This window comes from Dendrobates tinctorius, unplaced genomic scaffold (genome assembly GCF_039654945.1).
Source record: "Dendrobates tinctorius isolate UK_male_01 unplaced genomic scaffold, ASM3965494v1 ptg000120l, whole genome shotgun sequence".
NCBI classification, from domain to species: domain Eukaryota; kingdom Metazoa; phylum Chordata; class Amphibia; order Anura; family Dendrobatidae; genus Dendrobates; species Dendrobates tinctorius.
The window spans coordinates 35,737,920-35,764,439 of record NW_027361788.1 but is presented as its reverse complement, the minus strand read 5'-3'; the positions used below and the strand labels follow the sequence as shown (position 1 = coordinate 35,764,439).

General features: G+C 47.1%; 1 protein-coding gene across 1 annotated transcript in view; it reads right to left on the bottom strand.

The window, feature by feature from the left end:
* The window catches only part of ADAMTSL2 (ADAMTS like 2), a 75,334-nt gene extending 50,938 nt beyond the window's left edge, over window positions 1-24,396 (bottom strand). Inside the window, exons 1-2 of the mRNA XM_073541387.1 lie at window positions 24,265-24,396; window positions 10,436-10,508 (exon numbers count right to left, since the gene is read on the bottom strand). Coding sequence (XP_073397488.1) covers window positions 10,436-10,508; window positions 24,265-24,396 — 205 coding nt within the window. The remainder of the gene's footprint in view (window positions 1-10,435; window positions 10,509-24,264) is intronic.
* Window positions 24,397-26,520: the final 2,124 nt, after the last annotated feature.

Sequence of the window (26,520 nt, the reverse complement as noted above, 5' to 3'; positions counted from 1 at the left end):
ATCATCAATGATCTAAAAGGACTAGTGAACTTCAAGAAAAGATCGAGGCCAGATGTGCAAAAATCCATTTCTTTGGCACAGATCACCCAGCTGAGGTAAAAAGCCCTGGGGTCACTTTTTCATCTCCGGCCATAGTGTGTTTGACTAGGAAACAAATCCTACTATTACATGGAGGAGCTGAGCCCAGCCTTAACACAGGCTCCATTCAGTCAGGAGGTGGTGTCGTGGGACAAGAACTTCCGTACATCGGCTCTCAAAACAAGCAAACAAACATGTGCGTCTTATGATCATCTCACGGCGTGAAGTATTGTCTCCACCCATGGTCATCAGAACAAATGGTCATTCTTCAAGCTTTTATGTCATTAGGGGGAAAAAATGATTTATCCCTGTCCGGATGGGGTTTGGAATACTTTAAGGATGCCTATCTTAAATTTGGGTCTCTCTTCTATGAAGTCCAATAAAAATATGGAAATGTGGAACATTACTAGTTAGGACTTTCAAGGAACCATTGGGGGAAAGGGCAGATTTCTAAATAGGGTCACTGGTCACTCATAGAACTTCATACCAGTTGATATTGCCAAAGGATGTTGCGGCTAACCCTAGTAATAGTGTGGGTTGTGACGGGGGACATTCCCCTTATTTTGACTACTATACGCCTTAACATGGCGTACAGAGAGGGGCAGTGATGGATATACTATTGGTGCAACTTCGGCAGTTGCAAAGGGTCCCTCTTCTGTCTACATCATCCTCTGGAGAGGGGTTACACGTTGTGCATTCTTCCATCACTCTATATTGTGGCCATACCTTTTGGTAAGTGCATGTGCCAAATTCATGTACATCTAATCATCATTTCTGAAAATGTGGTGCACATCCACCCCCCAAAAATGTACCCCTAGACCATTTTAAGCACCAAGCATCTTCATAGGTTTCATCTGTCATTTCAGTTAAGTTACATTGAAATAAATGGGGCTGAGCTGCAATACCACCCACAACCTGTGAACAGGTGTGGCACTGTTTTGGGAAAAAAGCAGCAATGCTTTTTAAATTTTGGGAAACATCTATAAGTGAACACCCCTTGTTCCAGTACCCTAAGCATTTATTGGTCTTCAGTCAGCATTTAACCACTTTACCCCCTTATTCCTACAATTTTTTTTCTAAGTGATTGAGAAGCACACTAATTCATTGATGAACTTCAGCCCAGAGGTTTTGGCCGGTTCTTCAGCGGACAGGTGTCTCAGTGTCTTCCCACACTTGCTTTTCATTAGGTCTTCCAGACATATCTGGGACCGGGCCAAGAAACACTGCTTAGTGCGACGTCTAACATGAACTTTCAAGGAGGAAAGAGCGAAGATGGAACAGCCACAGTTTAAGGAGCCTGGCTGCAACCTCCGGCGGAGGAACAGTATACACACAGATTAACTAGCGGAGGTGAAACCTATAAAAGAACAACCATCGAATGCTGTTAACAATACATTGTTGTGGGGTCGTTAAATGGTGATCCTTCAGACAATTTATAAAGTGTGAAGTCAAAAATCTTGGAATGGCTAAAGACTCGGCTCCTACACTATTCTAGAGAAGCACTGTCCAATATTCTCCCTCTTGGAGCATGCAGTCCAAAGTGAAATGCGCTAGTCCTATTAAAAAGAATGAAGTCATACAATAAACTTCTAGGGTGGTCCTATACAGGACAGGGGGTCAAGACAAAAAAGTGTCACATCCTGACGGTGCTTCATTACAAAATCTTCATGTTCCTGTATACCGGTATATCACAGCTTCATAAAATTATCAGTAACCATTAAAGACACTGACAGGGCTAGAAATCCAATTTTTCAAATATGATTAGGGGGTTGTCCATGTAAATTGAGGAGGGGGCATCAGGATCTGTTAATGACCATTATCTATTAGCTAGTGCATTTATTTCTCTGAGAGAATCAACACCTTCCTTCTTTAGGCAAGCTGCAACTGATTTTGAAGTGAAAGGTGTAATACTTCACTTCCCCTCTGGAGGTGATGCAGAGTGGAAATTGAACACTTCCTCCACAGATTACAGTTGATCAATGGAGATCTCTGCAAAAGTACAATCTCTGCTTATATATGTGAGGATCTCTTTGGGAAACAAGTGTTGATATTGCTTAAAATAATTAAAGTTCTCCACTTTTTATGTCATTACTATGGCACGAAGAGATAGAGAAGGGAAAGGTGTAAGTTCTCTTAAAATGGTTGTGCAGTGAAAATAAGCTATGATCTATCCAAAGGATTGACTGATGGTGGGCTGGCCACTGGGACTCGCACAAATTGACAGAATAAGGAACTTTTATCCCCATTAGATTGGAGTGGCAGAAATATTTCCAATGGCTAGATATGTTTATTTCATTTTCCTAGATTGAAACCACTCAATCAGTTAATAACTTCAGGTCTGACTTCTCTAATCCCTGACGATCAGTTTAGGGAAGCTCACTGCCCCTGCTCAATTCTCCAACAGTGGCCACTGCTGGTGAAATAAAGTATTACACTGTTCACATTCAAATTAATAGGTTCATTGAGTCTACCAAAGAAGGATCCACTCTCATTGAGGGGGACTACATCAGGGGATCTCCTTATATGATGTATTGGAGGTTCATATGACTTTTTTTCTTTATGGATAATCACTTTAAATCATGTTGTTAAAGGTTACCTGTTAAGGTACTGTCACACTTAGCGATGTACCAGCGATCCCGACCAGCGATATGACGCGGTCAGGATCGCTGGTACATCGCTAAGTGGTCGCTAGTGAGCTGCCACACAGGCAGATCTCACCAGCGACATCGCTGGGGACGGGGGTCGCTACTTACCTGTCACACCAGGCGATCCTGCGTCCTCCCGCCCGGCTCCACGCGTCGCTCGTCGTCACAGCAGGAAGTGCCGCAGGAAGCTGACGACGAGAAACAGTCCTGAACGTTCTCGCACGATCAGCGATAACCAGCGGGGGAGCCGGTCGGAGGTAAGTATCACACAGAGATGTCGCTAGCAATATCGCTGCTACGTCACTAGTTATAGCGATATTGCTAGTGATATCTCTTAGTGTGACATGCCCTTTAGTAGGATACACCCGAATGTAGTGTGCCATCAATTATACCACTAGATACCACAAGTACGCACAGGGGGGGCAGATAAATAAAGCACCAACCAACCCTCAACCTTGAGGAATTAGAAAGCAAACTTTGTTGAAAGTGGGGACAAATACGACAAAACATTGTTTTGCCCCACAACTGAAATTAGTGACAACTCTTTAATTAACATTAAAGGGGTTGTAACATCAAGACAACTCCTGTTTATGTTACCTATCAGGGTATAAAGATACAATAAGGGTGGACATCTCTAATTATTGAATTTAATGAGCGCATGTAATACTACCTTTCCCCTGTAGTGGCTGCTGCAGGGAAAATGTGTAGCTTGACTAGACTTTACCCACCAATACCAGCTGTTAGTGGGGTTTTTTAGGAGGCTGATCCCCACAGTGATAAACTACTTATTGGGCAACCTGTTTGTTCTTAAAAAAGTCAAATTAGTCACAATTTCACGGACCATGCTCATACTAAACAATAAAGGAAACAGTCAACACCGCCACCGCATAACTGACAGTTTATGAAGCAGCCTAAAAAACTATCCAGAATTTACAGGAGTAAGTTTATACCAAACCTGCCACCGTCCACCATGGCTCAAGTATTGCTGCATTTGTGCACGGTTTAAACCTATCTCCAATGTTCTATCCCACCATTTTCTGCACCCAAGTGTCAAGGAAGCTGAGACAGAAGGAGCAGCTTGGTGGGGTTCACATACTATAATACAGCTGCTTTAGACAGGATGTGACTTTTTGATCCGATGAGGATAGGTTACAACTAAATACACAGACTGATAAAAAAGATTCTACAGTGTGAAAACCTTACAGCATCCCGTATCTCATCCTCCTGGATACCTGGGACTGGGAGTAAGACACAGGGAGAAATGGCTATTGCTCTACCTTCAGAACCAATACCAATGTATATATATATATATATATATATATACACATATGTTTGTACACACCTATATGTGATGTATACATATATATATATATATATATATATATATATGCAGTGTAAGTGTGTATGCCCACATATATACACAAACACACACATATATGTATATACAAATACACATACATATTATATACATGCATACACTTTTTGACCTTTTTTGGACTCTCTAACCTCTTTGGTGCTCTTGCTCCTAATCAGAGGTCATGTGACTAAGATTGAGTGACAGGAGGTGTCACAGCTACACACACTCAGCACAGGTATATATATATATATACACATACACTATACGCGTATATATATATATATATATATACATACACACACACACATATGACTTTCCATTTTAGCCATAAATGTTGACAGTACAGAGCCCCAGGCAGTGACATAGTGATACCACTCAGCTCTGCTACATCTGAATGCCTTCTCCTGAGCACTGCAATGCACTAGATGGAATGGAGTATAATAGTATAATAGTACCTGTCTGTCCCTGGCAGTGTATCTGTCTGTGTCGTCTGTGCCGCCCCAGTCACTGCTTCTCTCTTTTATAGCTGCTGTCAGACAGGCTGTCAGGAATTCACACTTAGAGCCACAGTTGAACCTCACTCTCTCCTGTCTTCTCTCCTCCTTCAGAGTTTATTCATTGACTCTCTATAATAGCCCCCTCCTTCTTCCCTGTTCTTCTGCACACTCTCCACCCACAGCCCCTCTTCCCAAATCCCCACCATGTATCCCCCTCATGGCAATAATGCCTTTATCATTTTGTTTAAGTCTGTCTTACTGTCTTCCCTGACGTCACTCATAAACAAAGCATTAACCACTAAGCTGACTTGCAGAAGTCTGGCCCTTTTTCAGGCTGTTTTATAATTATAATTCTTGCTTGGGTGATGACAGAGAAATGTTGTGAAGAGAATTACCAGATCGGTTACTTAAAGGGTACTGGTATCTCCAGGTGGCCAGAGCAACAAGCAAAGTAGAGCACCCCTGCTTCCATTTTAGTTTCCACTTACTTTTAGTCCACATAATATTGCCATATAGTGCTAAGGTAATAGAGCCCATATAATATGACCATATAATATCCAAATAATATACAAGTAATACTCTAATAAAGAACTCAAATAATACTGGCATATTGTGCTAAGGTAATAGAGCCCACATAATATAACCATATAATATCCAAATAATATACAAGTAATACTCTAATAAAGAACTCAAATAATACTGGCATATTGTGCTAAGGTAATAGAGCCCACATAATATAACCATATAATATCCAAATAATATACAAGTAATACTCTAATAAAGAACTCAAATAATACTGGCATATAGTGCTAAGGTAATAGAGCCCACATAATATGACCATATAATATCCAAATAATATACAAGTAATACTCTAATAAAGAACTCAAATAATACTGCCATATAGTGCTAAGGTAATAGAGCCCACATAATATGACCATATAATATCCAAATAATATACAAGTAATACTCTAATAAAGAACTCAAATAATACTGCCATATAGTGCTAAGGTAATAGAGCCCACATAATATGACCATATAATATCCAAATAATATACAAGTAATACTCTAATAAAGAACTCAAATAATACTGCCATATAGTGCTAAGGTAATAGAGCCCACATAATATAACCATATAATATCCAAATAATATACAAGTAATACTCTAATAAAGAACTCAAATAATACTGCCATATAGTGCTAAGGTAATAGAGCCCACATAATATGACCATATAATATCCAAATAATATACAAGTAATACTCTAATAAAGAACTCAAATAATACTGCCATATAGTGCTAAGGTAATAGAGCCCACATATTATCACCAAATAATATCCAAATAATATATAAGTAATACTCTAATAAAGAACTCAAATAATACTGCCATATAGTGCTAAGGTAATAGAGCCCACATAATATAACCATATAATATCCAAATAATATACAAGTAATACTCTAATAAAGAACTCAAATAATACTGCCATATAGTGCTAAGGTAATAGAGCCCACATAATATAACCATATAATATCCAAATAATATACAAGTAATACTCTAATAAAGAACTCAAATAATACTGCCATACAGTGCTAAGGTAATAGAGCCCACACATTATCACCAAATAATATCCAAATAATATATAAGTAATACTCTAATAAAGAACTCAAATAATACTGCCATATAGATCATCCATTTTACTGGAACTATAATATAGTGATAAACTGCTAAATGAGACAGGTAGGCTTTAGTGGTTTCAGTCCTCAGGGCCCCAAAATTAAATAGCAATTAACCCTGTTATTCAAGGTTACCTTATAAAATGAAGGTCCACTCTTGCCAGTGGTATTTCAGTAAATCGATAAAGGGAAACTGTCAGCATGTTTTTCTGGAAGTAGTGATATAGTCGTATAGGCACATGTCTCCTAATAAAAATGATACCTGTTATGTAGAGATGCAATGTGCCCATAGTGAGATATCAAGAGTAGAAGACATATGCAAATCAGGCTGAAAGTGCACTGGAGCAATGCTTCTTACAAGTGCATTGACACCCCCCAATGCACATCCAGCCAGATTTGCATATGAATTTTACACTAGATTTCTCATGATGTTATTTATCTATACAGCCCTTTGGACAATATTTGGGTAGTGATTATACCATGACTGCTTACTGTTTTCCAGATTACTTTTTACTCCTATATGTCAGATTGCTGTGATGTGCTCTAATATGAAATAAAGAAAAATGCGTACATTTTTTATTAATTGGTGTTGTCTACTTTGTGTAGAAAGGTATTTGGCTCGTTTATAATACATAAAATATCCAAATAATACTATACTACCATGTACAACTGTATTACATTGCCATATATTCATTACACAAAACAATTAAGTGCTGAAATAATATTGCCATACATTACCTAATAATACTATTATAATATAACCAAATACATAGTGCTATCATACAGCAAACACTTACATAGTCGTCATACACAGCCATATGAAGTATTTTCAACATAATACTGCCATTCCGTTCCTAAATAACATCAACATATAATGCCTACATAGTACTTCCATTAAGCATCCAAATTATGATAAAATCCTTCCATTTAGTTCCTAAATTATTCCGCCATACAATGTGTAAACAGCACCTCCATATTTGTCCAAATAATGCTGCCATACATCATACAGTCATATGCATTATTTGCCACACTATACTGCCATTCAGTTCCTATATAATACCACCATACAATGCCTAAAAAAATAATATTTCCATAAAGTATCCAAATAATGCTACCATACATGCTGACAAGTCATATCCAAATACAGTATTTCCCACACGAAACTGTCATTCAGTTCCTAAATAATACCACCATACTATGTCTAAATAATTTGTCCGTAAAGTATCCAAATAATGCTACAATACAATGCTGACATATCACAGCCATATACAGGATAGCCCACATAATACTGCTCCCTGATCCCAAATAATACCTTTATATGATGCCTGCATAATACCGTCATAAAGTGTTGTAATAATGCTGCCATATAGTGCTGACATAATACAAACACATATAGCACTGCCAATTTGTTGCTAAATAAAACCGCCAAATGATGCCTACAAATGAAAAGAGTTAATGATAACGCTCCTGGTGGTCCAGAGCAATGTTAATGCCAAAATCCCTGATTATCCCGAGTCTAGTCCTTGGGCTCAACGGGATCATGGACAATTGTCTCTTTAAAATTGAATGACCTTGCCTGGTCTTACAATTAAGCACGACATAGTAAGGACGGCAAAAATCTCCCTTGGTTGTCTATAGGTTTTGTCCTATTGTAATACTGCACCCCAATTGGCCTCCTTTTGAAAAAGAAATCTTGGCCAAAAACTTCTATAAACTGGTGAAATTGTAGTTTTGTGAAGGATCGGCCGTAAAGCTTTATAAATAAACTTAATAGTATGTAATTGTTGTCTGCGAGGGAAAAGAGACAGGTCTGTGGCCCTTCTATTACCATTTTCCCTGTCTCCACCATTATCCACCACATCCCTCACTCCCATTATCACCAGCAAATCACACCGATAAACATATTATTTAGTCCTACGGCTCAGACAGAAAACACAGACTTCCCGCCTGTATCAAAGTCATGGAAAGGCCACAGCCTTAAAGAAAAGAACCCGAGGAGCTGACGACTGCCTGTAATCAGGAACCATCACGGGATCGTTATCTGGTAACTAGAACCTTCTATTACTGATTCCAGACCTCGGACTTTTCTATCCAAGAATGGACATAATATATTATATCCATATCTACTACGAAAAATAAAATGGAATATCTTAAAGTGACAGTACCCAGGATAGAGCATACAAAGGTTCTATTTCTCTGGTAACTTCACCCTGCCCAATGATCAATTAATCTACTCTCTTTTGATTTATAATTCCCTATTCTGCTGTGTACATTATTATTATTTATTATTATAGCACCATTTATTCCATGGTGCTTTACCTGTGAAAAGGGGTATACATAATAAAAAAACAAGTACAATAATCTTTAACAAAACAAGTCACCAACTAGAACAGGAGGAAAGAGGACCCTGCCTGTGAAGGCTCACAATCTACAAGGGATAGGTGAGGTGAGGATACAGTAGATGAGGGTAATGGGTATCATGCGTTCCACATGTGATACCTAACCACTGTGCTACCTAGAAATAAGATGCAATGGTGCCGACCACTTAGGTCTCTGAATGATCCATAGGCCCATTCTGCATAAGAGAGAACGGCCAGCTGAGGCCAGTCAATGGAGACGCCCACCCTGTTGTACAATTCTGTGTTAAAGGGACAAGGAAGCAGGAAGGGGTCCATGCGTTCTAGCACTGTGCCTCAATGCTCCTGAGGACAATTCCTGTCCTCAAAGCTCCTACACTTCAGATTGTCCCTCACATACAGTTTCCCATGGAAGCTGCACCTAGCGATGGTATCCTGATTGAATTCAAAAGATGCAAACCCATGCCAAGATCCAGACTTGTGCAATCCCTGAGCACTAGAGGTCTCTGAAAAAGGGTCAACAGAACCCTATTGTCATGATACCAGTGCTGGTGGACTGGCACTTCTGGAGTTAATGTTTTGATCTCAGTGCAGACTCTTACCTGCACACCTGGGACCTATTAGGGTGGCCTCTCATTGATTCTGGGAAAGCTTCTTATAGCCGCAGGAAGCTCCCATCCCTCGTCAGTTATACTCTTGCCCTTGGCATAGTGTGGTGACCCCTGAGTGTGTTTGTGCTGTGTTCTGGTTGCTTGATAATCTGTGTACGACTCGGTCTGTTCTCTGGATATTGCTTTGGATTCTGCTTGGTACCTTCTATGTCTGCTTGTTTTTGACTTCTGCTTGGCCCTGACTATCCATTCTGTCTCATCCCTGGTACGTTACGGCTATCTCTGTGTATGACCTCCGTTCTGCCTGACTCTGAGTAATTCTGTATAGTGTCTTGCCATCTCACTAAGCAGGACGCTAAGCCCCACCCCCTTGCAGTCACATGACTGTAGGTCCTGTGTCTGCTTGCTAAACTTCAGCGTCCACAGGTCCTGTGTATCGGTACTTTCCGGCTGTACCTGACCCCGGTACCCCTACAGTGTGGGTGAGTCCCTGCTCAGCGGAGGCTGCACGCCGGCGCTGACAGGATCCTGACACCTATTGTCAAAGAGCTTCTTTGGCAGAGTCTTGACCTCCCACATTCCCAGACCCCACTGGCAGATTACCTTCAGAAACAAGGTAGCGTAAGTTGGAATACCTTTAGTAGCCATTCAAACCCATTTGTGTCAACTTCTGTGCATGTTATCAGGCCAAAATCACCAGGGTATGTGAACTTTTGATCAGGGTCATTTGGATGTTTTGGGTTGTCATTATGATTTAAAAAAGAAAACACAGTAGTTTGACAATTAATGGCTTCACCCAACCACTAACCATGAGTGGAGAAAAAGTTTTGGTGCTATCATTCATATTCTATGAAAAAAGACCAAGAAAGCAAAAGTTCTGCTGGGGTATGTAAACCTTTTGAGCACAACTGTAACAGTTGGAAGAACAAAATGTAGACCCGAATCAAGAGAGGCTCCAGCAAGATACACACACTGCCCAGATATATCAGTAAAGGGAGAAGGTAAGTTATGATCAGGTTTACCCTTTCTCTTAGGGTCAAAGACCAAACCTTCCTTTGGTTCACCTTCTGAGTGTCGATCTCTAGCCTGTTGTCCTAATTTTGTTTGGGGTTACCCCCTGGCCAAATTCGATGCTAAGGACTTTTGCAGAGATATTGGGTCCTGGAAGGGTGTCTGGGAGATCAAAACAAGGATCTACTTCACCCAGTGAGGGACTCTCACACTTATCCTGGTTAATCTTGGACCCAAATGCCTCTGAGTAGTGATCTACCTCTGACATCAGCAACTCTGGCTCCTGATGAGAGTAAACAAAACAATGACATCATCAGCATATGCCACCCCCCAGAGAGTGGCCTCCAATGCTGCCTGGTCCATCCTGATCCCGGCCAACGGTCCACATTCCATCCTGCTAAGAAGTGGGTCAATTGCAAACATGTACAGCAGCAGGCTCAAGGGATAACCCTGGCGAACAGCAGACTCAACCTCAAAAGAGCTGATAATCCAACCGTTCACAAGCGTGATACTCTCTGCCCCATCATACCACCGTACAAGGTCTTAAGTCAATCAACAACCCCCCGGCAGGCCATACCTCAGAAGGACAGCCCAGATGTTCTCGTGGTCAACCCGATTAAACACTTTTGCCTGGTCCAGTGACCAGCTCTACCCTGCTCCACTGCCTCTCTGACAGAGAGCACAGCACTAAATGTGCTATGGCTTGGAACAGAGCAATGCTCGGCCTCCAAAAGGAGTCAGGCTGCGAATTTCACTGGGCGATTAAACAGCACCTTTACCAGAACCTTCCTGTCTGCATTGAGTAGCACTATGGTACGCCAATTCTCAATGCAAGATGAGTCCTTACCCTTTGACAAGATGTTCAGGGCAGACCTCCTCATTGACTTTGACAGAGTGCCCCAGGAAAGACACTCGTTGAATACCTCAGTCAAGAGGGGAACCACGGCGTCCTTAAAGGTCTTATTCTTTAGGTCAAGCCCTTTAATTGCCCACTTAACTTGCTCTTCCCTGATCATCTCTGTCAAAACATCAAGAGAAGGGTCTAACCCTGGTTCAGGGCCGGCTTCAGCCAGAAAGGAAAGCCACCATTTCATCCCAATCAAGATCTCTCTTCCCCAAGAGGTGCGAGTAGAAGGATCTGACAAAATCCAGGATCCCTGATCTGGATTTTTTCAAGGACCCCGTATTGTCAATTAGTCCTGTAACTACTTTACTATTCACTGACTTCTTGCAGTTTCTGTAAAGGTCGGGTGAACGATACTTCCTGTAACCCCTCTCAAAAACCAAAGATTAGCAAAGATGTCACTCTGGAGATCTCCTCATGGCTACTTCCAGTTGAATCAAGATGCTCAAGACTCCTCCTCAGACCCTGATTCAGACTGTACCTGTCCAGACTTCCGAGGCTTGAGAAAGTGAAAGAATCTCGTCATCCTCTTTTTTAACATCTCCCACCACTCTGACATACTACTACAAAGATCCAGTAAGTGTACCTGGCTCTGAAGAAAATCCTCAAAGGACTGTCTTATCTCCGCTCCTTGCAAGAGAGATGAATTGAGCCTCCAAAAGCCTCTTCCCATCAGGCGGATCTCTGTAACATTCAAAGAAAACAAAATTAAACATTGGTCGGAGAAATCAACCTCAACAGCAGGCACTGCTGAAGAGACGGCTTCCATCTTTATATAAAACCTGTCTATTCTGGACCGATAGTTACCTCCATGATAGGTGAACCGCTCGTGGCCTGGAGTTTACCATATGTGGACATCCACCTGATGAGCCTCACTAGCTATAATATTAGGCTGTATGTCCACGTAAGCATTTTTTTCATGTTTTTAAGCTTTTTTCCATGCAAAAACGCTTAGAAAACGCATACATTAAGCATCCCATTCTTATAATGCATTCTGCAATTTTTGTGCACATGATGCGTTTTTTCCCTTACAGAAAAGGCATCGCGGAAAAAAGTGCAGCATGTTCATTAATTTTGCGGAAAAAAATGCATTTCCAACTATATTCAATGTGAATGTGGATGCTCCGGAAAAAAACGCGCAAAAAACTCGAAAAATAAAAATGCGGATTTCCTGGGAAGGAATGAGGTTTTGCTCAGGAAATTTCTGCATACGTGGGCATGTGGTACTAGCAGGTACGCAGGACGCAGTGACGAGGCGCGAGACGGTTTAGTGCTTTTAGTAATAATGTTTATGGGCCTAGAGGTAACTGTCCTCAGTCGTAGCCTGACCAACCAAAGGGGTAACAAGAGTTGCCCTCGCAGGGGCTCAATACAAGCGAACACGAACAGAGTAGAACACGACTACATCCGGCGAAAGCCGGTCACTATAGGGCCGCGGTATGGCCGACTAAGGGTCCTTAACTATATGATCAACTTAGCTGTCCTGACGTCCCTCGGCGTTCTGGACGGTGGTTCTTCGGTGTAGCACCGGCTGGGCCCAGCTGCTGAAGAGTTGACGTAGTCTTCGAGCGTTCCGACGCTCCGGTGACACCGGGGCTCCACAGGCTCTGGAGGAGTCCTTGCATGGATGGGCTGCAGCTCCCGGGCTGGGGCAAGCGGCAGCGATGCAGGGTGGCGATTGGCAGGCCACCTGTGCAGCTAACAGCTGCGACGGGGAATCCGCGGCGAGCAACGGCCCAGCCCTTGCTGCGGACCGGAGCGGGACAGTGGTGGCCGTTGACGGCACTGGACTTGCCGAGGCCACGGGTGAGAGCAGGGCGGCTGCGGGTGGCGGGAGACAGGCCGCAGTCGCGGGCTGGAGTGAGGCGGCAACGGCTGCGAGCGTCTGAGCGCCATCCCTCTGATATCCTAGGTGAACGTCTCTCCTGGCTCTGGTAAGTCGCTTTGGCTCTCAGTCGCTCCCACGGTCTCCTGCTGCTTCTGTCCCGGTCTGCTGACTCACCGTGACTAGCGTTCCCCGCACCTTTTATACTGGCTCCTCCCCCAGCCCATCTGTCCATCTCAACGGTCCGTCCCTGAACTCTGTCCCTCGGGAACAGTTTCCCCCGGAACCTAGGTGACGGTCCCCTTGGTTCCGGCCCGGACACTCGGCGGGGGCCCTTCTTCCCACACTCCCCCATCCTGTATGCTCGCCAGTCCTCGGGCGAGGGTTTTGGTAGACTCAGGTTAGTCTTTTGAGACAACAGTCCTTGTCGCCATACGAACTGGTCCTGTTAGTAACGTTCAGGGGGTTTGCCAGCTGTTGGTCACTCGGAGCGTCGAAGTTCGGGTATGGTGGAGTCTTCTGGGGTGGTGGATGGTGGTAGGATAGTCGATTCTGGTGGGATGCCTGGGTCCACTGTAGTGTCACTACTTGGGCGACCCGCGGATGCGGTTGGGGAGTCCTCTTCATCGTCTAGATCCCAGACCGTGGGCCGGGGGTCGGGGACCTGAGGGATCGGCTCGGGTCGCATGGGATCAGTGGACGCACAAGGCCGTAACATGTTACGGTGCACAACACGAGTGAGAGGTGCGTCGTTTCCTTCGGATTGTATTTCATACACAGGCCCGTCGGGGCTTATCCGGTGCAACACTCGGTACAGATTCTCCTCCCACCGTGGTTCTAACTTGTTTTGGGGGCGTTGATCTAGTACGAGTACCCGATCCCCAGTCTGGAAGTCAATTGGTGGGGGCAGCGCTCCCCCCGGGTGTTCTAGATCCTGGAGCTTTGTATGGACGATTCGGGTTTAACTCCACTTCCGTGATTCCTTTGCCTTCCCGTCCGAACAGCAATGAGTAGGGGGTGTAACCAGTCACCCGGTGCACCCGGTTATTATATACCCACACCAGCTCAGGGACATATTCGGCCAGCGGGCCTTTCGGTCGCTCTGCAGGGTACGCAGCATTTGGATTAGTGTCCGATTGAATCGTTCACAGGCTCCGTTTCCCTGCGGGTGGTATGGTGTAGTCTGAGACTTATCGATACCGTAGAGATGATGTAGTTCTTCCATGACTCTTCCTAGGAAGCACGCTCCTTAGTCCGAATAGATTCGTTACGGGCAGCCGTACACTTGGATAAAGTTTTTACAAATCGCATAGGCGGCCGACTCCGCTGTCTGGTCTTGGGTGGGCGTGACCAAGGCGAACTTGGTGAAATGATCCACCATAACGAGACAATGTTCATACCCCTGGTAGGCAGGACCTATGGTCAGATAGTCCACTGTGAGGAGCTCGAGGGGAGCTGATGTCACAATTGTTTGTGCCGAGGCTCGTTGCGTGGGAAGTTTAGCGAGCTCGCATGGGCGGCAGGTTCGGCAAACTTCTTCCACAGTAGCGTGCAGGCGTGGATGGTACACTATCTGCTGCAACCATTGCAAAGTCTTTTGAGCACCAAAGTGAGCCCTGCCCCCTTTGCGTGGGCTTCCCGAGCCAGTTGGCTGAGATGGGTTCCGGGCACGATCACCTGCCATATTGTAGCAGACATTTTTCGTGACACGGCTTTCCAATATAAAAGTCCCTTTTTGATGACTAGTTTCTCCCACTGGCGCAACATATCCTGGGTCAAAGTCAGTCTCTGTGAGCCAGTGGGCAATTTGCCGGTGGCCACCCATCAGCGCAGGAGTCCAATTTCTCCATCTTCCTGTTGCTGCTGGATCCACTTGTTGCGTGGCTGTTCCAGCATTCCCCCTAAGGGTCCCGGATGAGGCGCTTATTGCGCGTTGGCTGTAAGCGCGGCGGTGGTGAGGGCGAACGGCGTCTCTTCTCCTTCTAATTCGTCGTCTCAATTCCTCCCTGGGGTGGTGTGTCAGATTCTGGAGAGTGCGTCAGCGTGCACGTTTTCAGCCCCTCTTTTGTAGATGATCTTGTAGTTGAACTTGGCCATCGGAGCCACCCACCCCTGCTCCAGGGCCCCCAGTTTGGCATTGTCCAAATGGGCTAGTGGGTTGTTGTCAGTCCGCACCACCACCTCGGAGCCCGCCAGGTACTCTGCGAACCGCTCTGTCATTGCCCACACTACCGCGAGGAGCTCGAGCTTAAAAGAGCTGTAATTGTCCGGGTTGCGTTCGGAGTCATGCACCGACCGGCTACCATAGGCGATCACTTTCTCTCGGCCGACCTACACCTGTGACAACACAGCTCCTAGTCCCTGGAGGCTCCCATCAGTATGCAGGATGAATGGTTGCGAGAAATCCGCATACGCCAATACCGGGGCTTCCGACAGTGCAGCTCTGAGATCTTGAAACGCATACTCTTGCGGTTGCTGCCACTGGACCTTCCGTCCATTCACCCCAGCTGGAGTCCCCTTCAGCAGGTCCTGCAGGGCTCGGGCTCGGAGTGCAAAATTCTTCACGAACCGACGGTAGTAGCCGGCCAACCCCAGGAAGGCCCGCACGTCTTTCACCGTCTCGGGGGTAGGCCACCCCTGGATGGCAGCAACCTTTTCCAGGGATGGTCTGACACCCTCCGCAGAGACAGTATGCCCCAGATATTCAATCTGGGTGTGGAACAGGTGGCATTTCTGGAGCTTTACCTTCAACCCATACTTCTGCAGCTGGCCGAGCACCTGCCCCAACCGCCGCGGGTGGTCCTTGAACGTGGCAGAATAGATGATGATATCGTCCAGGTATATCAACGTGCCTTCAAAGTTGAGGTCTCCCAGACACCACTCCATCAACCGCTGGAAGGTTCCTGGGGCGTTGGCCAGCCCGAATGGCATCCGATTAAACTCGAACAGACCCATGGGAAGGATAAATGCCGTCTTGGCTCTGTCTTCCTCTGACATCGGCACCTGCCAGTACCCACTGGCCAGGTCTAGAGTTGAGAAGTACGTGGCGCTCCCCATGGCGGACAGAGACTCTTCTATGCGGGGCAGTAGATACGAGTCCTTGATGGTGCAGGCGTTCAACTTTTGGTAATCCACACAAAAACGCAGAGTGCCATCTTTTTTGTGAACCAGTACAATGGGGGCTGCCCATGGGCTCTGGCTTTCTCGTATGACCTCCTTCCGAAGCATTTGAGCTAATAGGGTTTTCACTTCCTGGTATAGCTGCGGTGGTATTTGCCAATATCGCTCCCGGATGGGGGCCGCTCCTGCCATGGGGATCCCATGCGTAATGGCCGTGGTACATCCAAAGTCATACTCATGACTGGCGAAGACACTGTAATATTGTCCGAGAAGTGTCTCTACCTGGAGAAGTTGGGCTGGCGCTAGGCCTGAAAGTTCGTCCCGCATTCTCTCCAGGATGGCTCGACCTTTCTCCTGGGTCGAGGATACGGCAGTCTGTAGGGTTTGTACCGTTACTGTCCAAGGATCTTCGGGCTGCACCTTCAACTGGACCGCGGGGTCTGGCAGCATCTCCTCCAAAGGCCTTACAAGTTTGGCCATTTCGGCCCGGGGCTTCAAGGCGATATCTTGGTCTTCCAGGTTGACACAACGCACCAGGACTGTCCCTTCCCGCACCGTGGCCAGGGAGCGGGCTACCAGTATGCCAGGGTGCAGGCGCTCTGAGTAGCTTGGTTCCACCTGCACCTCTACGCCCTCCAGTGGCATCGGGGTGCGGATCGGCAGGGCCACCACCGTCTGCCCTGGAGGAAGCATGAGCGGGGGAGCCGCTGGCGCGATGACTTTGCCCAACGCCTCATCCTCCTGGCACTCCTGGAGCACTCGCGCCTCCTGCACCAACTGCTGGAGGACCTGCCCTTGGGCCGTGCGAGAACCCCACTGGCTCAGGGTCTCCTGCGAGGGCTCGTTGAGGAGTAGATTGCCGAACTCCCGTAGAATGTTCACGCCCAAGATAACTGGATGATGGTCGTTAGTTTCTCCTTGGGTTAGGACCACTCCCCGGTGGCCGAGGGATTTACCACACAGCGTCATCTGGAGCCACACCACTCCGGCGAAAGGTACCGGCAGTTGGTTCGCGGCTACTAGTCGTATCATGGGCCTCCACTGGGGCCTTGCCGCTTCCGGGAAATGCTGCCGGAAGTAAGTTGCCGGCATGGTCGTTACTTGCGACCCCGCATCCACTAGGCACCGTACAGCACGACCCTCGACTTCGGCCCACACTATTGGGCACTTAGCGACCAGATCGTCGGGACTTCCGCCACCCCTTTTTGTGGCTTCCGGCTCCGAGCGGCGTCCCCCATGCCCGGAGCCCTCTAGTTTAATGTCCGCCGGGGTGGGTATTTCCCAAGCCACGGACACTCTCATGCGAAGTGGCCCAGTTCTCCACACTCATAACACCGGGGCGGTGAGGCCCGGCCACCCCGGGTATTGCGAGGCCCCCAGGGCCCGGGATTGTAGCCAAGCCGGCCAGGCGCGGGCTCCGTTCTCTTCTTCACTTCGGCCAGCTCACCCCGGATACTCTTCAGATCTTGTCTCACTTCCTCAATCCACTGAGGCTCTCCGACAACGTTTACGGAAGCCTCCATGCTCCAGGCCTTCCCCACGGGAACCATCATCCCCTGCTCCTGCTCTCGTACACGGGCCTGACTCCCCACCTCAGAGAAAGCTATGCGTGGGTTCACTCGGATCTGCTCCCGCAATGCCTGCTTGATTAACGGGTCCCGGAGTCCAGTCACTAACAGGTCACGCAGGGTAATGTCGATGGGCCCTACCCCTACTCCGTCCTTCCGCTCTATGGCTGTGTATAGCTCCTGGAGAGCATTCATATACTGGATGATGGTCTCTCCCTCCCCCTGCATCCGATTAAACAACCGGGTCCTCACCTCTCCCACGTTTGTTGGATCCCCGTGGGTTTCTTCCAGAATCTGCAAGACCCTGGCAAAGGTGTTGCGCTGTGCCGGGGGTCTCAACATCACTGACTTCCGGGCTTCCCCATCTAGCGCCATGAGGGCCACCTCAGCCTCTAAATCGGGGGTCATCGGATGCATGCGGAAGAGGCCCCGCATGCGCTCTGTCCAGCTCCACAGCAGTGTATTGGAGCCTGAAAACCGGGGCGTTACTTAGCATAGCCCCCCAGAGAGATGCTGCAGCGGAGGCCCCCATTATCAGCAGCACCTGCAGCCACACTCTGGTCGGGCGCATCGCCGTCTGCGCTCGGAGACTGCATCCTGCCGACTACGCCAAATGTGGTACTAGCAGGTACGCAGTGACGAGGTGCGAGACGGTTTAGTGCTTTTAGTAATAACGTTTATAGGCCTAGAGATAACTGTTCTCAGTCGTAGCCTGACCAACCAAAGGGGTAACAAGAGTTGCCCTCGCAGGGGCTCAATACAAGCGAACAAGAACAGAGTAGAACACGACTACGTCCGGCGAAAGCCGGTCACTAAAGGGCCGCGGTATGGCCAACTACGGGTCCTTAACTATATGATCAACTTAGCCGTCCTGACATCCCTCGGCGTTCTGGACGGTTGTTCTTCGGCGCAGCAGCTACTGGGCCCAGCTGCTGAAGAGTTGACGTAGTCTTCGAGCGTTCCGGCGCTCCGGTGACACCAGGGCACCACAGGCCCCGGAGGAGTTTCTTGGAGGTATGGGCAGCAGCCCCCGGGCTGGGGCAAGCGGCAGCGATGCGGGGTGGCGATTGGCAGGCCACCTGTGCAGCTAACAGCTGCGACGGGGAATCCGCGGCGAGCAACGGCCCAGCCCTTGCCGCGGACCGGAGCGGGACAGTGGTGGCCGCCGATGGCACTGGACTTGCCGCGGCCACGGGTGAGAGCAGGGCGGCTGCGTGTGGCGGGAGACAGGCCGCAGCCGCGGGCTGGAGCGAGGCGGCAACGACCGCGAGTGACCACGGGTAGGCCGCAGCCATGGGCTGGAGCGAGGCGGCAACGGCCGCGAGCGACCGCGGGCAGGCCGCAGCCGCGGGCTGGGGTGAGACAGCAGTGGCTGTGGGTTGAAGCGGGGCAGCGGCTCTCGGATGGTCGTCTGGGCGCCGTCCCTCTGATGTCCTAGGTGAACGTCTCTCCTGGCTCTGGTAAGTCGCTTTGGCTCTCAGTCGCTCCCACGGTCTCCTGCTGCTTCTGTCCCGGTCTGCTGACTCACTGTGACTACCGTTCCCCGCCCCTTTTATACTGGCTCCTCCCCCAGCCCACCTGTCCATCTCAACGGTCCGTCCCTGAACTCTGTCCCCCGGGAACAGTTTCCCCCGGAACCTAGGTGACGGTCCCCTTGGTTCCGGCCCGGACACTCGGCGGGGGCCCTTCTTCCCACATGCACATAGCCTTAAGGGTGAAGCTATCATAAGTCAGCTTGTCTCTGGAAGTCCCTCTATTTCAGGGCCTTGTGACAATGTTGAAGTCTCCTCCAAAGACAACCAGCCGACTAAAAAGGTAGGGCTTTATTCTTATAAAGAGACACTTCTGGTCCCACTTAGATTGGGGACCATAGATGTTAATAAGCCGGAGCTCTTGTCCCTTCATGAGGACATCTAATATCAGACACCTCCCCAATTCTAACTAAATAACCCATCGGCATTCCACACTGGCCCTGTAAAAAGGACTGCCTCTCTGATACACGGCTCGGCCAAAAGAGACCAATAGGATGGCCCGAGACTCCATTACCTCTTAGCTTTAAACACGTCTGCCATGTTTGGCAGCCTGGACTCTTGCAAAAAGAAAAAGCAAGCTTCAACCGGGCTGAAAAAATCAAAGGCAGCAAATTTGTCCATATTTAATATTATGCTGGCGACATTCATAGATTCCAGCATCAACGGAGTGGGTACTGCTAACATTTGTTATTGAGATAGATGACTTTCTTCTTCCCGCTCCCCTTATTCTCCACCTCAGAGGAGGAATCCTTTCCCCCTTTAATGACACAGAGGTGTCCATTCCCACATTTTTTTTCCTTTTATCATCCTCGTCTCTGGACTACGGGCCAGTCCCTCCCCCCAAAGACCTTGCATCTCCAGAAGAAGACTCGGAGCCCCCGTCAGACCTGCGGAGGCCGGAGCCTCACTTTCAACTTCCTCCTCAGAGGAAGAGATGTTCTCAAGGGCTTGGAACAGTTAGAAAGACCAACCAGAGGTGAGTCAGTTTTACATTCATTAGGTATCTTGGTCAGAGCGGGAGAAAATGTTTAATCTCCCTTCTTTCTCTTCTTTTTGATGCAGAACTTGCGCTTGTCCTCTGACCACTGCTTACTGTCCTCATCCATACTTTCATAATGGGAGGATTCCGAGAAAGTGGCGCTTTCCTCCCTATGGATCCTCCTAATCTCCTCATCTTACTCATCATCTCTCGGGGCCTCAACAGCAAGACTGGCGTCCAGGACAGTGGCCACCCCAATAGCTTGAGGATCACCCAGCTCCTTCTTCCGTCTGTGCTTGGCTAGACGCCTCAGCTGGGCAAGCGTCTTTTTCTTGCTTTTCCTCCCTGGCACCTCAGCTCCAACACCTATACTAGTCCCTTCCCTAGCAGAATCAGCCTCACTGCTTTCTCCTACTGGGGTCACGACTGAATTAGCAAAGGAGCGAAGACAACGGCTGAATACCTATCTGACCACAACTGACCTAACTGACCACACAGGTGGCACCTAATGTTCACACAAGATGCAGCAAGATGGGCGACATCCCCACACAATGCACATTTCTGCACAATGCAGTTTGCACTGAAGTGTGTGTGGTCGTTGCACTTGTGACAGAGCTTCAGTTGACCCTGGTAGATCAGGGTACGATCCCTACCCAGGAAGGCGTATGATGCAGTGTGGGCAACCGTACCACCTGAATGCTTAAGTTTTTACCATAAATATCCAGGCCTCTGACCAGATACCAAATTTGTTGCGGTTTTTCTTTGGCATCTCTACCACCACTCCATACCAAGCCACGTCATGATGTCATATTAAGAAAGTGACTTGTTACAAGTCATCACGGTCACCTTCTTGACTTGATTTTGGCGAGACATTGCCTGAATGGCAAAGCCTCCCCAGCCTGGCTAAATTTTTGACAACTTATAATTCAACCAGAAGAGCTCAAGCCCCTCCTGCCAAACAAAGTTGACATCATTTTCAGGCATGGAATAGGGATGTATCAAGTCATAGATGTCAATCGCCTTGAAGTCCATCATTAGCAGGAGCTCAACAACATTAGATCTTGAAGGATATGCGTCACTGCCCCTCCACCAAAACGGACCACATTCATATGCACACTACCTGGCCCAGCTGTTGGGATTGACCACACTGTAGCCCCCCTCTTTGCTCTCGGAACGCCCCAAGGCCATGCCTCTCTATCCAGAAGGATAGATCAACCTTTTGACCTGTGACGGATCGCACAAGGGATGGGGGAGGGTAGAGAAGGACCCAGCAGGGATCAGCTCTCTGGCACCACCACTTGCCCCAGGTCAGTCAGGGAACTGCACCAAGGGCAAATAGTCGCCAGAAAGGTGTCCCCAGTGAGGGGGGATATGCATAACCAGTTCTGGCTGGGGATATATATATAAACCTCCCAGCCATCACTGTCAGGTCTTCTCACTAACACAGTACCGTATTATGCCACCAGTTCCTCGTTCGACATAAGCCCCGTCCGACAACAGGCTTATATCAGAAACCAACCCGGGTAGTGTATAATATAACCAACCGAGCGTGCGGGCATGGGGATTCGTGTATCGAGATAAAAGTGCAGCCCAAGTTTAATTTTATATTTAATCGCTGAAAAGGCACACTAGAAATATACAGGTATATATATATATATATACACAGAACAATATACATGTATGCAGTCAAGAGTGTAGTACAAGGATAGGGCATTGATAGGTTGCAATTAACGTGTTATGTAGCACTTGACCACAGGGAGGCGCTGATCGATCACAGGTCCAAATCTTAGTTACGTGGTTTTCCTGGCTGCGTCAGCTAATGAATCCTCCTGCCAGTAGAAAACTAAGCTTAAAACGAGGAGCTGACTTATATCTCCTAGGCTGCTCCCTCCCACACTCTGCGCCCACCCCTGGGCTTGTGCAGCCTCTCTTCTCCAATCTCTGAGAATATGATTTTCTGTCCAGAACTGTGGAGGCTCATAACGTTCGGCCCAAAGCTCTGAATGGAATGGCAAGGGTGCCACTGGATTCTGCTGGATTTTATCTGCACATAGAGACTAAATATGCCTACTGTGTGTAATTCCTGGTAGCTATGCTTTCTAACTCAATAATGCAGAGTACTACAGGTGGCTGCTGGTCACAGGCATGTAGGGGAAGGAATGCCGATTCCGTTTATGTGCTCGGCTAGTCTCATAGATATTGCATCTTGTTATTATAGGTCATTTTCCAGATTCAATACCTCAGACCCTTGCTGTGACTGGTAGTGCCTGAATTACACAAAAGGAATTTAGTTTGGTTGTGTCTGCACTAGAACTCATACCCTTGTGCTAATTGGTGGTCACCAAGCTTCAAAGAGCTTGTTCCTGGAGTTTTTAATTAAAGATAAAAATTGCATTGCTTTTTATGGCCTTGGGGAATGCGTCTTAAGGGAGGGGGGGTGAGTGGTCTGACGCAAGTATTTTTGGGCCAAACTTTATCTTGATGGGGAATTCCATGAGAAATCAAAATGATATAATTTTTCCATATCTCACATGACCCTCTACCATTAGTGATCTCTCATCCTTCTTTAGAGCCTCCAGGAGATGCCACTGAAACATGACGTCCCCAGAGCCTAGAGATGAGAAGGATGCCCTATTTTCCCCGGAGGTGACACTGGCGTAACTCCTGACAGGCTCTCTCACCGCTGGGGGGGGGCAACTGGACCAATCAGCCCCAACAGCATTACTAGCATTACTATTACCTCCATCTCATCTTCCACCAAACCAGCAACCACACCACTAGACAATAAATTTGCCTTATTCACACCCACCACCACATGCACTTCAGCTGGACCAGTAATAACAATGGGTGACATTTTGACCCCAGCATCATCAGACACAAAAGCCTCAGCCACCCCCACAGAACTGGAGGCAACGTCACCTGTTCTGTCTCCGACATTTAATCCAATAATTGAATGTCTGTCTGGAAATATACTGTTATTTGCTGTAATGTATAGAATGCACTGGTTTCTATATATTTTACTGTTTTCTGTTTCTTTGGCTCCATCTACTGACCAAAGTCATAACTGTATGTTATTATGTGTTGTACTTCCTGAATTCGCTTTCCCTCCAATTCACAATGTATTCTGGGAAAGCTTGCAAAGCACCCTGGTAAGTTTGCAAAGCATTAGTCCACCCCCCATTTCTCCCTCCAGTCCTCCATGTTCTATCAAGCCTGCATTCTGGGAACATCTAATTTCTCTTCCCCCTTGCGTCAGCATCGCTGGTAGGTAATTACGCTTTCCACATCTAATTCCTGTCTTAGATCACCCTGCTTAGTTAGCTCTCCCCTGCTCAGCTAGTAGTGCAGATAATGTATGCTATGTATATTATGTATTCCCATGAACCCAGTACTGATTGTATTTATATGTTTTACTTGTAGTTTCACCGTGCCAATATACCACCACATTCAATAAAATACAGATTCAACTACAGTCTCCCTTATTGGACCCTCGGTATAGCGGTTTCGCTGCCTGTTAAGCTACATGAAGTCTGCTTCAATTAGTGAGGACAGAACATCACCTCTGGTCTTAAGTGTGCCCTCTGCGTTATCAGTTGGTAATTTCTGCTGTTTGATATTTGGAATCATGCGCTGCTGATCTTTAGCTGCTGTGAGGCACTGCTGATCCCTAAGCATCAGGATCTTGTTGACCAGCAGCGCCAACACAGAATAACACTTTCATGGGAGGACCGGGACTCTCAGCCCCCTCACAATGCCACCGCTTCTCAACTACTGTAAGTGATCAGCGGCCACAGCATGCATAGGCCCCCAACACTGGGTTGTTCCCCCATCCCACTGAGAAGCGCCGCATAGTATTGTGGCCTGACAGAATGCCCGTTGTTGGGCCGCCCTCACTGTCCAGCCTCTCGGTTGATGAACCTTTTACTACATCCCCACTGCTACAAGCAGAAACAGAGCTCTGTGCCTCACTACATCGCTTTGGAATCACCCCGCACCGTTGCACTGGATCCACAGCAGAATCCGGGCAGGGCTGGGCAATGGGGCTAATACAACGAGCTAAACTTGCAGCCTTCTTAAGGGGTACAGGGAGGGGGGCATACACATAGCTTACCGCTTCCTGGAGCTTTGGCTTGGTCTTCTTAGCCTGTTTCTTCTGCCCCCCAGGTGCTTCATTTGGTAGATCATCACCAAGGTGGAAGTTCTGATAGCCCAAATGGGACTCCAGGAGCTTTATTTCTGCCATTAGTGTCCTTCACTGGCCGCTGTTGGGACTGTCTTCCCCAGGGCTGGCAGAACTGTGACCGGATGTCAATGTTGCCTGTCCTGCAGGAAGCTCGTTGCACTTGCCCTGCGTGTGACTTTGAAGGCTGCCAGGTGGAGATTTATGTTGAGCTCCATCCTCCGCATCATCATCATCGACCTGGCTCTCAGGCTGCAGCCCCATCTGCCTTTGCTCTCTGTCATCAGCCATATCTCTGAATCTGTCTTCATTCATTAGTTTTTCTTTAAACGGTCCACTTTTTTCTCTGGTGAAAACTTTCCTTACCTCGAGCTCATTAATTTCAATTTTTAGCCTCTTTACCTCCGTCTGGAGTTGCATCTTCCTCTGTTTGGAGGCACTTAAAGTTTTGGCGTTGGTGCAGCGTAGCTCCTGAAGCCTGATGTGCAGGCCGGTTGCTGGTTTCTACTGCATCCCGCTGGCCTGGTGCGCTGAACAGAAGCTTGGGACTTGGCTCCATCGCTCATCCCAGGAAACCCACTACCTCCCTTGGTAGTAGAGAGAGATCAGGCCCCTAGGTGGAGAAGGTTCTCTGAGCTCAGGAACACACAGCAGGATCAGTAGCGGACACAACCACAATTAGTCCAGTAAGCAACAGCTGATCAGCACTGCACTCACTATTCTGCTGGTGCTGTCAGTGTGTACACACATTGCATTACTTATCCTGTACTCATCCCTAGATACATCCTGTATTATACTCCAGAGCTGCACCCACTAATCTGCTGGTGAAGTCACTGTGTACATAGTTACTTATCCTGTACTGATCCTGATTTACATCCTGTATTATACTCCAAAGTGGCAAACACTATTCTGCTGGTGCAGTCACTGTGTACATACATTACATTACTGATCCTGTACTGATCCTGAGTTACATCCTGTATTATACTCCAGAGCTGCACTCAATATTCTGCAGGTGCAGTCACTGTTTACATACATTACATTACTTATTCTGTACTGATCCTGAGTTACATCTATATTATACTACAGAGCTGCACTCACTATTCTGCTGGTGCAGTCACTGTGTACATACATTACCTTACTGATCCTGAGTTATATCCTGTATTATACTCAAGAGCTGCAGTCACTATATATACATTACATTACTGATCCTGAGTTACCTTCTGTATTATACTCCAGAGCTGCACTCACTATTCTGCTGGTGCAGTCACTGTGTACATACATTACATTACTGATCCTGTACTGATCCTGAGTTACATCCTGTATTATACTCCAGAGCTGCACTCAATATTCTGCAGGTGCAGTCACTGTTTACATACATTACATTACTTATTCTGTACTGATCCTGAGTTACATCTATATTATACTACAGAGCTGCACTCACTATTCTGCTGGTGCAGTCACTGTGTACATACATTACCTTACTGATCCTGAGTTATATCCTGTATTATACTCAAGAGCTGCAGTCACTATATATACATTACATTACTGATCCTGAGTTACCTTCTGTATTATATTCCAGAGCTGCACTCACTATTCTGCTGGTGCAGTCACTGTGTACATACATTACATTACTTATCCTGTACTGATCCTGAGTTACATCCTGTATTATACCCCAGAGCTGCACTCACTATTCTGCTGGTGCAGTCACTGTGTACATACATTACATTACTGATCCTGAGTTATATCCTGTATTATACTCCAGAGCTGCACTCACTATTCTGCTGGTGCAGTCACTGTGTACATAGATTACATTACTGACCCTGTACTGATCCTGAGTTACATCCTGTATTATACTCCAGTGCTGCACTCACTATTCTGCTGGTGCAGTCACTGTGTACATACATTACATTACTGATCCTGAGTTATATCCTGTATTATACTCCAGAGCTGCACTCACTATTCTGCTGGTGCAGTCACTGTGTACATACATTACATTACTGACCCTGTACTGATCCTGAGTTACATCCTGTATTATACTCCAGTGCTGCACTCACTATTCTGCTGGTGCAGTCACTGTGTACATACATTACATTACTGATCCTGAGTTACATCCTGTATTATACTCCAGAGCTGCACTCTCTTTTCTGCTGGTGCAGTCACTGTGTACAAACATTACATTACTGATCC